Genomic DNA, 13,419 nt, shown 5'->3' with positions numbered 1-13,419 from the left:
GAAGCTTTATGCAAAAATCGTTATGGAGCTTCTCTGCTTTGCTGGAGCAGGGATGGATATGGGAATTAGAGCTGCTGTGCTGTCCCTGGCCTGCTATGTATGAGCACTGTATGACATAAAATTGGAGAGGCATCAGTGGAAAGAAGTGTGCAAAATAACGCATTCTGAATGTGGAGTAGAACAGCAAGATGCTTGATCTAATAAGGAGCAGTGGTGTAATCAAACTAAGCTACGAGACAGTAGCCCCATGCAGCTGGTGGGTTGTCAGACTCAGACCTGTCAGCATCTGAAGCAAACGCACAGTCCAGGGTGTTCACTCATGGATCTACAGCACAGACAGGGCACCTGTTTTTGCCCATGAGTTGTGAGTAGAACCTAAACAGGACTTTGAATATACATTCAGACTTCATCTCACACAGAAGGCCTGATGATAGTAGGGTGCACGTACAGTAGTGGTGGATACTGATTGGTGTTCTAGCTCAATGCAGGGCCTTTTAATGGTATGTAGTGATTTGGTATCTGGTGATAACACTGGCAAAAGTTCATACATCAGCTCCATCAATGTGGAAGTGGGGCAGCATAGAACGTGGTGGTAAAACAGCCCTACTCCAATGGGGCCCCATAAGCAAAACAGTTTAATCAGCTTGGGAACAAACTAGTTTTGTATAAATTATTCTTTATGGTAAAGGTGCCGTACAAATATGGGAAACTTTATCAGCAGAAAGTTGCAAATGGTTCTCATATAAGATATGAGAGGAATCTTGATGGAGGAATAGATTTTCTGATAGATAATAAAGCATGGCTGTCAGTAGAAGATTGTACTGTAATTAAAGCATATATTTATATATGCTTTCTTTGATGACTTATACAAATCCATGTGGCAGCATTTTGTGTCATGAGTGCTAATGGCCTCTCTTCTCTAGTAGCTTATTTTCAGATAATTTTGAATGAATACAATATGGCCGAGATTGCTTCCCTGTAGGCAGATTTCACTGAAATCATCAATGGAATAAAAAATTAAGGTTGGTTGGATGAGCAGTAGTCAGGATGCCTAAGATGATTGCCTAAGTCTTATTTTCTGAGGATAGCAAGCTGAAAAGTGTCTTTATTTCCCGATTTCCGGAGAAGTCAAAGCGGATGCATGTAGTGGTAGAGGGTGTGAATCAGTTTTTCACTACTGAATTGTGAATTTTGAATGAAAGAATTTTAGGGTCTTTTCCTAATGGTTATTATTTTGAAAATTCATCCTAATAAAGCTTGAGAATTAACAATTTTCTGGCAGTTTTCTCTCCCCAGGCATTGTTAGGAATTTATTAAAAAATCCTTAATTAAGCTTTCCTTCCATACTGGCTGGCGAGTTTTTGGTAAAGCTTGGTTGGGACGGTGGAATGTTGGTATGAAAATATTTTGATTGGGAAAACATGTTAGTTCTGTTAAGTACTTTGTGTTTAGGCTGAAGTTTTTCGTCAAAACAGAAAACAGAAGAGGGATGTGTGTGCAGGCTGTGTCTCGGAGGATCCAGCTGACGTTGTGGCCCTGGGTTCCTGCTGCTTACCCGGGACGTGAGAGCGGAGGCTCACGTCCCTTGGGATTCGGGTCCAGGACCCGGGTCTCGGCGCACCGAGACGTGAGGGGAGTACAGGCTGAAAATGACACAAATCTGCAGAGCTCCTTCTTTTCCTCCCGTGTCACAGACCCACGCCCCCAGCCCTGAGGGGTTCCCGTCCCCCTCCGTGGGCTGCTGTCCCTGAGGGCGCGGGGACCAGTTGCGGGGCCCGGGCCTGGGAGTGCCGCGGGCACCGGGGGGCGCTGTGGTAATGGCGGCCGCGGCCTGGGCGGCCCCGCGGCGCGTCGAGGGGGGGAGCCCCGGGCTTGGCGTGTCGTGGCGCCGCTTGTTCGCTAGCGGGAGGGGGGACCGCCTGTGCTCTGCTCCCCAGCCCGCTTCCCTGTCACTGTCCTCAATAAATTATGGTCTCTGTTCCCGGCACCCGTCCTCTGGTAGAGAGGGCTCAGCACGCACCGGGCGATGCCTTATCTCTGGCACTCTCCCGTAGAGGGGGGGAGAAGAGCAGGAGGGAGAAAAATTTTGCCCCTGCTGTTGTGAGATTACTTTCGGCCTATTGATCCTGATTTTCCCTCATCTTAACTTTTCTTTATTCTCCTAACCACTTGTTAGTGTTTTGCTGTTTACCTTGTGCAGCCTGGGGTAGGTGCTTGTGTCTTGTGCTCATGTGGAATCTATTTGAGACCCTTTGCGGGGCCTCATTCCAAACTATGTGCCCTTCAACCTAAACTCCAGAGCAGCAGTCTTGATTTTTTAAGAGACCCATTTAGAGTCCTGTAACACATGGGAGAGTTTGGCAGCATTGTTAGCTGAGTGAAAAAAGCTGGGATTGTATTGCTGAATTAAATACAGAAAGGATTTGCATGCAGTTTGTCTTTTCTTCACCTTGCGCTGACAAGGAAACCTAAGTTCGAGGAGCGAAAACGTGAAATAAATGCATTTTGGTGGCAAAGGCAAGGAGCTTGAAACCAGTTTCTGGAGAATAAGGATTTGCCATCTCTGATGCATGACGATCCACTTTCCAGAGCCCGAATCAATACCCAGCAGGGCAAAACTTGTCAGCGGAGTTCATCCTCCTGAGCACCAGCAGATGGGGTGCACCGCTGATGGCTTTGTCCGCCTCGGAGCTGCAGGCAGTCACCGAGGTAAGTTCTGCTTGCAGTCCTCGATTTGCTTGGACTTCATGTTGCAGGATAAGCAGTAAGGCTGCAAAATTCTGTAATTTTTCCTTAAGGGACTTAAGAATACTTTTCTATGACATAATCTGCAGGCAAAATGCTGATTCTTTACGTTTCAGCTGATAGGCATTATTGTTTTACAACTTCTTGAGAATTCAACGTAGTTATTAGGGATTAGTTGGAACAGTGTCTTTAGGGCAGATGAACAATTTCTGTCAATCTCCCTTTTGGCAGATTTGAAATACGTTGTAGGAAAAAATCAGTCCTTGCATAATCCCAATAAAATAGAAACCGTATCACATCTGGGAGGCTTAACATCTGATTGTAACTACATAAATCAACAGAAATCATCTTTTAAAATAAAATTTTCAGTCCCAGAGAGTGAATGAGTTACAAATGCATTTTTCACATTCTTATTGTGAAATGAAGGTCAGGTTAAAATATAGTCAGAGGACTGAAATGAATTTCTTGAATATAGGTCTTCATCCATTAGATTAGTGTATCTCACAAGGTTTTAGTTTCACTACATTCAACAATCTGAATTCATTGAGTTCAACAGCACAGTCTCACACCAGCAGAACATCTGAATCTATTTCTAAAATACCGCAGATAGAGTCTTTGAAGGCCATACCAGAGCTGTCTCCAGCAAATAACTTATGATTACCTGAATAATAGCACACATTATAATAATGTTACTGTTTCAGTAAACTTGAAGTCTAAGAAGGGAGCAAAATCTGTACTTACTTGAAGGACTTTCTCAAAGATGAAATATCAGAGACTGAAACTTAAGGATTAAGAAAAGTCTACACATAGATCAGAAAAGGTCACTGCTATTGCATCGTTACTAAAAGCAAGGAAATTCCATCTCCTGTATCTCCATCGGGTTTCTTTTCTGAATAGCAAAGAATGAAAATCATCTGAACAAGCTAATAAAGTCATCCAGGAAGTTGAGCTCACTTCCAATATTAGAATAAATGCTGTACCTACAAAAGAGGTGAGTTCATAGGAAGCTGATGGCAAACTCTGTTTCCCTAAATATTCAAAGCTTTGTTCGTCATTTTCAAAAAGCACAAAGAGAAGCAATGTCTTAGAAGTAAATCAAGACCTCCATCTTTTACCCCTAAAATACTTTTAGCAAATTTAAAATGCTGGGACTCAAGCCTGCTAGCTTTTTTCTGTTCAGTGATTGCCTACGGTCAAAGGAAGATCATTTAAAGGACACTGTTCTAACCAGTGGATCTTTGAATTGCATCATGCTTGGGTGAAGGATGATATCCCTATCATATTACTCAAAGAGCTCTTAAGTTGTGGAGCGAATAGTATAATAATGCAATAATAATTGTCATTAGGTGCCTGTTTGGAAGGAAAATGACACTGTAACTAGTATTCTTCCCAGAAAATGAGGGATAGTCTGTTGGCTCAGTTTTGCATCTAGTCAAGTGGATTTTGTCATGTCAAGTGGTTAGTGGAGAACAGGGCCTCAAAAGTAGATTGAGATAAGTCACAGCTACTACATTCAGGCTGGAAGCACAGTGTATGTCTTACTAAGATTTTGACTTAGCCTATTTTATACCAAGGGGCTTGTTAGGAAAATATGTGTCTGCACACATCCATTAGCCACAAAACATCCGCGGGTCAGACCTGGAGCTTAGGTACATAATGCATCTTTGGTAGCAGAAAAAATCAATGGTAGGTTATGTTTCCTCACATTTAAGGGCAAAAGGATAACAAAGGATGGTACAACTTAAATGAGTAAAAGACAGCAGTTTTTTAAGTGTATGTAGTAAGTGGAGCGGAAAGTATTCCTACCCTCCTTCTCTGAAATCCACTGATAAAGAGTTCTGCATTTATAATTTTTTCCTACCATGCAAGCCTTTTGTGAAGTTTCAGTGATTACCCTGGCTGGCTAATTCTGTTCTGAGATTGTAATGCATTACACCGCTTCTGTACAACAGGAAAGGGAACTTCCTCTTTAACGCTACGTATTACCAAGCTAAGTAAGGAGAATTTCTGACTGGGCGGAGTTTTCCTCTGAGCAGCCTAGATAAAGGCTTGCAGGACTTAGAGAGTCTCAGACAGAAATCAGCATGAACTGCAGCGTGCCGGACAGAGTGCTGCACTGCTACGCAATGGACAGACAACAGGACAGGCTGTGTCTTCAGTTTCTTTGGGACTTTGTCGCAGCAAAACAGCCACTGATCAATTCACCGTTTTTTCCAGTGCTGTTTTCTTTTACAGCATACATGGCTTTCTGTCTTCCCTACATTGCACTGGACTTTTTCAGCACTAGACTGCCAAACTTGAGAAAATACAAAATCCAGCCACAGAACTATCCAACTCTTGGAATGATGGTGCCTTGCATTATTCAGAGTGCGTATCACCATGTGGTTTGGATTTTCCCGGTGACATTTCTCCACTGGTACTGGAAACCAGTGAATCTACCGGTGATAGCTCCAGAGCTGCCTGAAGTCCTGCTGCAAGTAGTAATTTGCCTGCTGCTGTTTGATTTTGAGTATTTCCTGTGGCATTTGCTTCATCACAGAGTGCCGTGGCTCTACAAGACCTTCCACAAGGTGCATCACAAGCACATATCAACATTTGCTCTCACTACACAGTATTCCAGTGTATGGGAACTGCTGTCACTGGGATTCTTTGCTGCCATCAATCCATTGCTCCTCGGTTGTCATCCTTTGACAGAAATGATTTTCTTCCTTGTAAACATCTGGCTGTCAGTGGAGGACCATTCAGGATATGACCTTCCGTGGTCAACTCACCGACTTGTGCCATTTGGTTGGTATGGAGGAGCACCGCATCACGATCTCCATCATCTGAAATTCAAATCAAACTATGCTCCTTACTTCACCCACTGGGACAGACTCTTTGGGACATTCACAGAGTCACATTCTAGTTAAGAATATTTGCCTGTGGATGAACTCTTCTTTTTTTTTTTTTTATGATAAACTAAACTGGGACATTAATTTTTCAAAGACATACAGAAGATTGTATATTTGAAGCTACTTATAAAGTCCATAGCTATTTATAACAAATCCTTTTAATATATATGTATTTGTATGCATACTTGGAACTTCCTATGTTATATGACTGTAAAGCCATAGTAAATATGTTACTTAAATTTGTTTGAGTCATAGGTGTAAGGGAAGCATTAAGAGATATATGTTCTCTCTTCTTTCCTTCTTTTCAGCTTTCATAAAGCATGTATTGTATTATGTATGATGTTTTATACATACACCAGAAAAAATTATCTTACTGCTGTAAGATGTAAACAGAGAAGGTACACAGCATGGATTTTGTGGAGTTTAACCTGCCAGAGCATATTATTGTACACTGATATTGTAAAAAAAATGCTGCCAAACAAAGCTAGTTTGCTGACTGTGCGATAATTTTTATATTTATATTATAAATCCTGATGTGCTGTCTTGAACAGGAAATAAATATGCTCATTCTTTTAAAATTACGTTTCATTTCATGTTATTCATTCCTCTGTTCATATTATGAACATGTATGATTTCTTTTGCAGAGGTGTAGTTTATTTCAGTTTCGGACGTCAGGGTTTCTTATTAAAATGTTGTCATATTGTTTCAAAAGTGAGTCACTTTTTTTTTTTTTTTCCCCTCCAGAATCATGTTATTTTTAAATTGGTTTTGATTTGGTAGAAACTGGATAATGCAGTTTTAAAAGTCAGGGTGAAATTTTGTTATCACGTCTTTAAGAAGCTTGAATTATTTTCACTGAAGTTGCAGTGTGAGAGCAGAACATTAAGCAGCCCTTAAATGAACAGGAGCAGTTTCTGTATTGGTCCTTCACAACCACGTCATTTAATTGGTACTAGCATGCAAAAGCCTGACAAGAAATATAAATAAAGCTTCTACAGAATAGAGGAATATTTCATACAGATTTCAGGGGAATGCAATTGAAACTCTGAGAACGTGGATACATGTTGTTAGAAGAAGAGTTCTGTATGAAACATTAACCACAGAGTCTCAGAGAAATCACAGTGAAAAAGAAAAAACACAATAAAAACACGTGAAGAGATAAGCAGGTCTTCTGTATCTCATTCAGCAGAAATCCACATGGATTTCTTGTGTACACTACATAACATTTTAATGCTGATAACCTTGTATCCTCTGTATTACTAATAAACTGCTCAGGAAAGTGGTTGGAAAAGGAAAAGAGCAAGTAACATAGAGAGTGTGTAATGAATGCTTACACATCATCACCCAGAAATGTAATAGTCATTCTGTTCAGTCTAGGGGGTTTTGTGACCCTACAGAGGCTGTTTGTCCAGGAGAAGACAGAGCCCTTAATATTTCCCATAATGTGAACTTATAACGGGAGCAGTACTTTTGGACACTCTGCATCTTTTTGATAACATGAAATAATTTTGATGAACATCTTCATAAATAGCATGAAGTGCTGCAGTCATTACATACGACTTATGCCTTTGCTTTCTGGGTATCACAGAAATGCAGTGCTTCTTTTCAGTGGTAAGAGCATGACACAAAATTGCATCCTGAGAGCAAAAGCAGAGTCTACAGAACTGGAATTTTTGCCATGCATTTATTCAGCTGAAAGAACAAATTCCCAATTTTTCTGATTATTATAATCTTTAAGTATTTTGGGGTGTGCTACAAAGAAAAGTAAGTATTCTTTTCTTTTGCCAAATGCAGGAGGCAAAATACAGTCTCTGATTTCCTTGAGCTGTTTAGCCATTTTGAGGTATCCCAAAGTTACCCACTCAGTTCTACAAATCCCATCAAATTCAGCAAAGCAAATACTGAACATCTGGTGGGGATACTCTGTGGTTTCAATGGGTTATGCCAGATAATATAACTATGTATTGTAACTGCACTCTAATAGTCTGTTTTACGTACTATTGACTCTCTAAGTAAGCAAAGTTAAGGCTAACTTTGGTATGTCTCTATAAGAAGCCTATGAGCAAATCAAACAAGCAAAGTTGTAATTGAACCCATGGGGTTTACTCTGCTTTTTTTGTGTGTGTGTGTGAAGCTTAACAGATTATATGTAGCAAGCACTTTAATACAGGAGAAAGAGTCCCAGTCACCCGCAGACAAAACTATAATTGCACTTATCAAGTCAAGTGGGATATTCCCATTCAACATTGTGAGTATAGCATAACCAGCAAGGAGGCTCAAGGTGGCAATGCAAAGGGAGAATGTACATCATGACGAGTCCGCCAACTCCTCTGTTCCTCACATCCTACCTGTTTAGATGACTTCAGACAGATACCAAGATTGCATTTCCTCAAATACGGAATTTTCAGATTATATCTATACTGAACCTCTTGCCAGTCAGGCTGGGAATGTTGATTTAAAGGCTTGTTATTGCATGAGCTTGGAATACTAAAAAAATAAAAGTAAGACTAATTGTCATATAAAATTTTCCAAGTACATGTTCAGAATGGCTTATTCACATTCCATGTTAGAAATCTCTGTCATCATTACATGATCCTAACGTACCTTGTCCCTGTTTCTCCAATGCTTTGTAGGTAACACGGGCTTTATATCATGAGGGATGGAAATTGTTTTCATATTGTATGTACTTTGAAGCACTTTCTCTAATGGTAAAATATAACTTTAGATGTATGTATGAGAAAAAATTGTGAGCAGAAGACTCAGACAAACATGTAACCTCAGGCTTTTGCAATTCAATGAAAAGCAAAATATAGGCAAAAACATATACTGAAGGCAAAGCAAATAAAATTTGTGTTTTTTTTCCTGTTTTCATTGAAAGTTCAGCATATACTGTGTCAGTGAGCGTGAGAGCATAGCAAATTTTGTGTATAGATGGTGCTGAGATTTTAAAACAGGATTTTACAGATGTTACTTCCCATATTTGCATTTCCTCATAGTCTTACCACAAGTTTTTACCAGGCAAATGGAACAGCATGACACTCTATTGTAAGGGTTTATGTCAGAAAACCAAAACCAACTTTCTCTATTCTGTTCCAAAATTCTCCTAGCTTCCTTCCTCATTACAATGTGGTGTGATGTGCCACAGACTTTCTATCTAATCTGCTGGAACCCAATCTGTTGTGCTTTGTGAGCAAATAGTGCATGTTTGCACACATCTTTGAAGCTATAAAATGAGACTTTTGATGCTGCTATTGTCTTCTTTATCTGTCTCAAAATCCTAATTTAATGAAGGTCAAAGAAATAAGATTTTATGTGCATCTCTCTGTAGCTGTATCTTAGTTCTGAAAAGTGGCACATGGTTAAATATTGAACTGTTTGTCTGATCTTATAAATTGCAGGAGTTCCGAAATTCTCACTAGTTATTTAACACTATACTTCTATGGAAATTTAGGCTGAGGCTTTCAAATGATTAAAGGTGTTGCAACTTTAAAGTAACAATTTACAACACTGCAAATGGACTGGTTTTTTTGCTTAGTAGGTGGAGGAAAATGTGTTCTCTGGGTCCCTCAGAGAGTTTGAGAAGTTTAGAACCATGCTGAGTCAATATTCACTTCTGGAAATTGCTTTGTCCTTATTCATGTTGATCAAATGCAATTACCTTCCAGGGAAAAGCACTACAGTGTACAGTCTACAGTCATAATTTTTTATGATTTGAAAAATTAGTCATTACTGGGTTTAGTGAATCAGTTAATCTAGTGTGTTAGGTTTAAGACTATCAGACTATTCCATCTCTAAAGCAGTTTTGGAACAGTTTTTAATGACAGAACATTAAATTGTCATTCATTGCCCCTCCAAGTTACTGGAAGCAGTGCATAGCTTTGATGTGGCTTTACTTTAGTGAACTCAGCAATTTTACTTATTCTTGCTTTAATCCACAATTAAGCTTCCACTATTACCTGCACACATCCGTTCACTCCTTTTTGAAGCACCTATGAGGCTGCTTCTGAAAAATCAGTCATCTGAGTTTAAAAAGAAAAACTCTTACAAACTACAAAAACCCTGTGGATTTATTCCCAGATTACCTTGGATGACAGACTAATTAGTGTGAGTTTACTATCACATTTGCATACAGACCGTATGTAAGACCCTGGGTTTGTGTGCTGGGCTTGGTGGATGTGCTGGTTTGCTCCAATGTTTAGGCTGGTTCTGCATCGCTCAGTATAATCCAATCTGAAAGGTCTTTGTCATAAAATCTGGAGTTTTGTTTGTTCTATGCTTTCCTTATAAAAAAACAACAACCAGACAGTTGCTTTCCAAAAACTCAAATATGTTTCTAATTTTTGGAAATTGGAAGTTGCTCAGGACACACAAACACCCCACACCTCCAAAGCAACTAACACAAGCATTCCAGACTCTTAAGAGAAACAGAATGAATATAGAGAGGCCTTTAGCTGTGGAAAATAATACTGAGAAAAAAAATTTAAATCTTTCTTTTCAGACTTTCTAATTTATTAAAAGAAGACTTGAAAAGCTTACTAATCACCTCATCCCCCAAACTGCATGACTTGCCATGGTCGAGGCTATAGGTGTGGACAAGGCAGCAGAAGGAGAGAAAGGAGAAATACATCAACATGCAACAGGTAGCTCTGCCTTCAGTCAGCATAAATGCAAGCATACCTTTCTGTCAGCTATAAGTTTAAAAAAAAAAAAAAAAAGCACATGGACTGGAGTTTTAAGATAACAGGTTTTCCTTATGGAAACCCAAAAAGCTAACCAGCCAAGCTGGATGGCTGGTAGGCCAGGCAGGCAGAAACACGGCTAGTTTGATTTGAATGTATGGAGAGAAACTGTAATATTATAGATATGCAATTTGAAGGGATGTGGAAGGATACATTACCAGTACTTCCAACAAGAGTTTAGACAGCAGGTACTTTAATTTGCCCTCAGTACTGAATAGTGAGCAATTTGGAGGGCTAAGTAGCTCAAAGTCTAGGATGAGCTATTGGAAATCTGTTTTAAGCTGAGCAAGCAGTACCCTCTCCATCAAAATATTCTGAAAAAGTACTACTAGAAACTATTGACATAAGGCTGGTTATACACCTTTTCAGACTTTCACAAAAGCTGTAGATTACAACCCTAAGTAACAACATACTTTGGTAATTATAAAGTCCCTTTAAGTGATTTATTTACAAAACTTCTGGAGCCATTCAAAATATCTGACTCAACAGTTTGTCGAGCTAGCCAGAAAAAACAAATATGGGAATGACGTGGGTGCTGAGGGCTGGAACAATTAAGCACCGAGCATGCTCTGCTGATGTTTGAGCTTATACAACCTGCAAGCTCAGAGGTGGCCTTATCAGCTGAGCTTATGGAGACAGCAAATGCTGACCAGCTGCCTTCCCCCCTTATATCATCTTAAGTGCCTTCTGTACCACTGTTCTCTTTTTCCAAACGATTTCCAGCTGCTGATGGCTCCCCTCACAAAACTGGCTGAGCACTGCCAGCTGGTTTGCCAGGTTTGCAGTGTTTTTTCACTCAGGCAGTCAGATGATCACTCCCTTGTGCCTGGAAAACACAGCAGTTGAGAAAACAACTAATACAATGTATGTACAAATCCTGCTGCACACAGGGGCTTATATCTTACAACCTGTCCTAAAACGCTGCCCTGAGAGCCAAATGCTTGCCTCTTCCTTCTCATGCTCAGCTCCGTGCAGGCCAGCCTGCGTTTCAGGTGCTTCTCCCTGCGGAGAGCCTCCTGTTACCTTCCTACCTCCTTCCTTGAGCCCAGCTCATCCCTGGGCTGTGGAGAAGCCAAGCTCAAAGTGGCAGAAGAGCAAGCTTTCCCCTCCTCAGTCCCGTTCCTGGGGGTTCATGGTTTGTCTCTGTGCTCGCTGAGTGCCTGTAACTCATGTAAGTATGTCTGTGGGTTGGGGTACCTCAAACGCTCCAGTTCGCGGTCTCTCCCCTGGGTGTCAGAGCTAGGTCCTCTGGTCAGGAAGCCAAGTAGATGACATATCAGGGACTGAGGGCTCTGGTGTGGTCATGTCTTGGGAGTCAGTGGGGCAATGTGGATGCAGACCCACAGGATGTGGTGTTTGAGGGAGCCAGCCGCCATTTCACTGTGGTCAGGCCCAACCTGAAGCCCGTGGAGCCTGTACTCAGGAAGGCTTGTGTGAGGGTGATGGCTTAGAGGCCGTGCTGGGCGTTAAGGAAAGCCAAAGAGCATTTAATGCCCAGGTTTGTGGGGCTGGCTGACTCCAGCCGGTATCCCTCCTCTGCTCCCACAGCCAGGACTTGCCCTGGTTTCAGCAGCACCCGGTGCTCCCTATGGCTGGCCTGGGGAATCGCTTTTCCACTTGGCGGCCTTCCTGCCCTGCGGCGTGCCGGCTGCCCACGCCAGGCAGCTGGAGCGAAAGCACTGGCAGGCAGCTAGGGTATGTAGCAACCCTCTTCTGGAAGTGCCACACTCACGCTCGGTTATTGTATTTACTTTCTAGCAAGTCCCAATCCTTTCATTGTTACCAAAAATCCCCCTCCTGCCACTGCCAAATCTAAGTCCCAAGGCCTACTGCTCTGCTTTCTTCTCTTCCAGAAATAAATTGTGTAATTTAGCCCATATGCTATATACAATTTCTACCATTTTCTCTTGCGCTTCTTGTGACTCAGACTGGTGCCTTGAGAAACTGAAGCAGGGATTTCATTTTCATCTGCACATGTTACAGCTAGGCAAGAAGTGCTGATTTTCTCCTGAAAGCTTATGTGTGCATCTATTCTCTCTGTTGTAAGAAAAGAGCAGAGTGCTGTGTACGTAGAAAGGCATGTGTGCTCAGCTGGATCAGCATAACCCGACGATTCTCTACTTCCTTTCTTCTGCCTGTTTAGTCGGGTTATTGCGGCACTGCTGGTCTCACAGGATCACGGAGTAATGGGATAAATGAGTGCTCATGTTCCTAGAACCTGACAGATGCTAATAATTTGCAGTCAGCACTACAAATACCATTATTTTTGATATTGTTTTGAAACCCTGGTCAGACTCTAGGTGCCAGGAGCTCAACAGAGTAAGAAGGTACCTCCCAGGAGGCTGCAGGCATAGTAAAGGACCTTCTAGCTTCAGGAATGAGTTATCAGTTGCACCTGCTTCTTGCTGCCAAACTTGGTTCTGAGACCTAAGTATTTGCTGAGAATTAATTATATGCTAATCATTATAGTTGCAGCAAACCAAAGTAAATTGGTGGGTTTTATACTTCACATGTTCTTCTTCCTCTGTGACCACATATATCTTTCCAACTCAGTAAGCAAGTAAAAATAAGAGAGAACCTTAGAACTGTAGGAGGTTTTAAACTCAGAAATATGTCGATAGCAGTGGAAAGTAAATATCTACTCTTACCCTTCCAACTATTTTAGCAGAAAAGATCAATTGCATGCTTTACCTCGTTATGCCAAACAGCTTTCTTGGTACCTACGTTTTCCTGATGGTTGCAATGAAGTCGTGAACAAAGAGCAGATAGATCTATAACATGTATTTTGTGAAAGCTGTATTCATGTCTTTGTTAGCAGAATTTAACCAAAACATAATGTAAACGTCTGAATTTGACTTAGCTGTCACTGGTCCTTTCAGATACCTGAAAAACTGATGGGTGTGTGTTATCAACAAAGCACTAACATCTAAACAAAAGAAGCAATAATGGTATATTGTTTCCTAGTGCTATTATTATAAACTTTGTTTATTTAATGTAGATGTAGCACCTACTAAATTTCCAGCTGGCTGTGATAAGGAGAGGGA

At 41.0% G+C, this 13,419-nt stretch overlaps 1 protein-coding gene and 1 long non-coding RNA gene across 7 annotated transcripts in view; both read left to right on the top strand.

The window, feature by feature from the left end:
* The first annotated feature begins 4,708 nt into the window (after window positions 1–4,708).
* Window positions 4,709–6,214, top strand: CH25H (cholesterol 25-hydroxylase). The gene has a single exon (XM_080597712.1). It carries the CDS (start codon window positions 4,830–4,832, stop codon window positions 5,652–5,654), a length of 825 nt encoding a protein of 274 aa, XP_080453838.1. The 5' UTR covers window positions 4,709–4,829; the 3' UTR covers window positions 5,655–6,214.
* Window positions 6,215–11,130: 4,916 nt separating this feature from the next.
* The window catches only part of LOC308197088, a 78,675-nt gene continuing 76,386 nt past the window's right edge, over window positions 11,131–13,419 (top strand). Inside the window, exon 1 of one of the 6 annotated variants that reach the window (XR_013952565.1) lies at window positions 11,131–11,546. This is a non-coding gene — a long non-coding RNA (uncharacterized lncRNA). The remainder of the gene's footprint in view (window positions 11,547–13,419) is intronic. The other 5 variants (XR_013952568.1, XR_013952569.1, XR_013952566.1 and 2 more) reach the window with 5 other exon arrangements.

The sequence above is a fragment of the Anser brachyrhynchus genome (assembly GCF_964034855.1).
Source record: "Anser brachyrhynchus genome assembly, chromosome: 6".
NCBI lineage: Eukaryota > Metazoa > Chordata > Aves > Anseriformes > Anatidae > Anser > Anser brachyrhynchus.
The sequence above is the reverse complement of the archived record's forward strand: the minus strand, read 5'-3'. Positions and strand labels throughout refer to the sequence as shown.

What these genes read in the sequence shown, in the direction of transcription:
- CH25H (XM_080597712.1), top strand. Translation starts at nt 4,830, where the DNA reads ATGAACTGCAGCGTGCCGGACAGAGTGCTGCACTGCTACGCAATGGAC.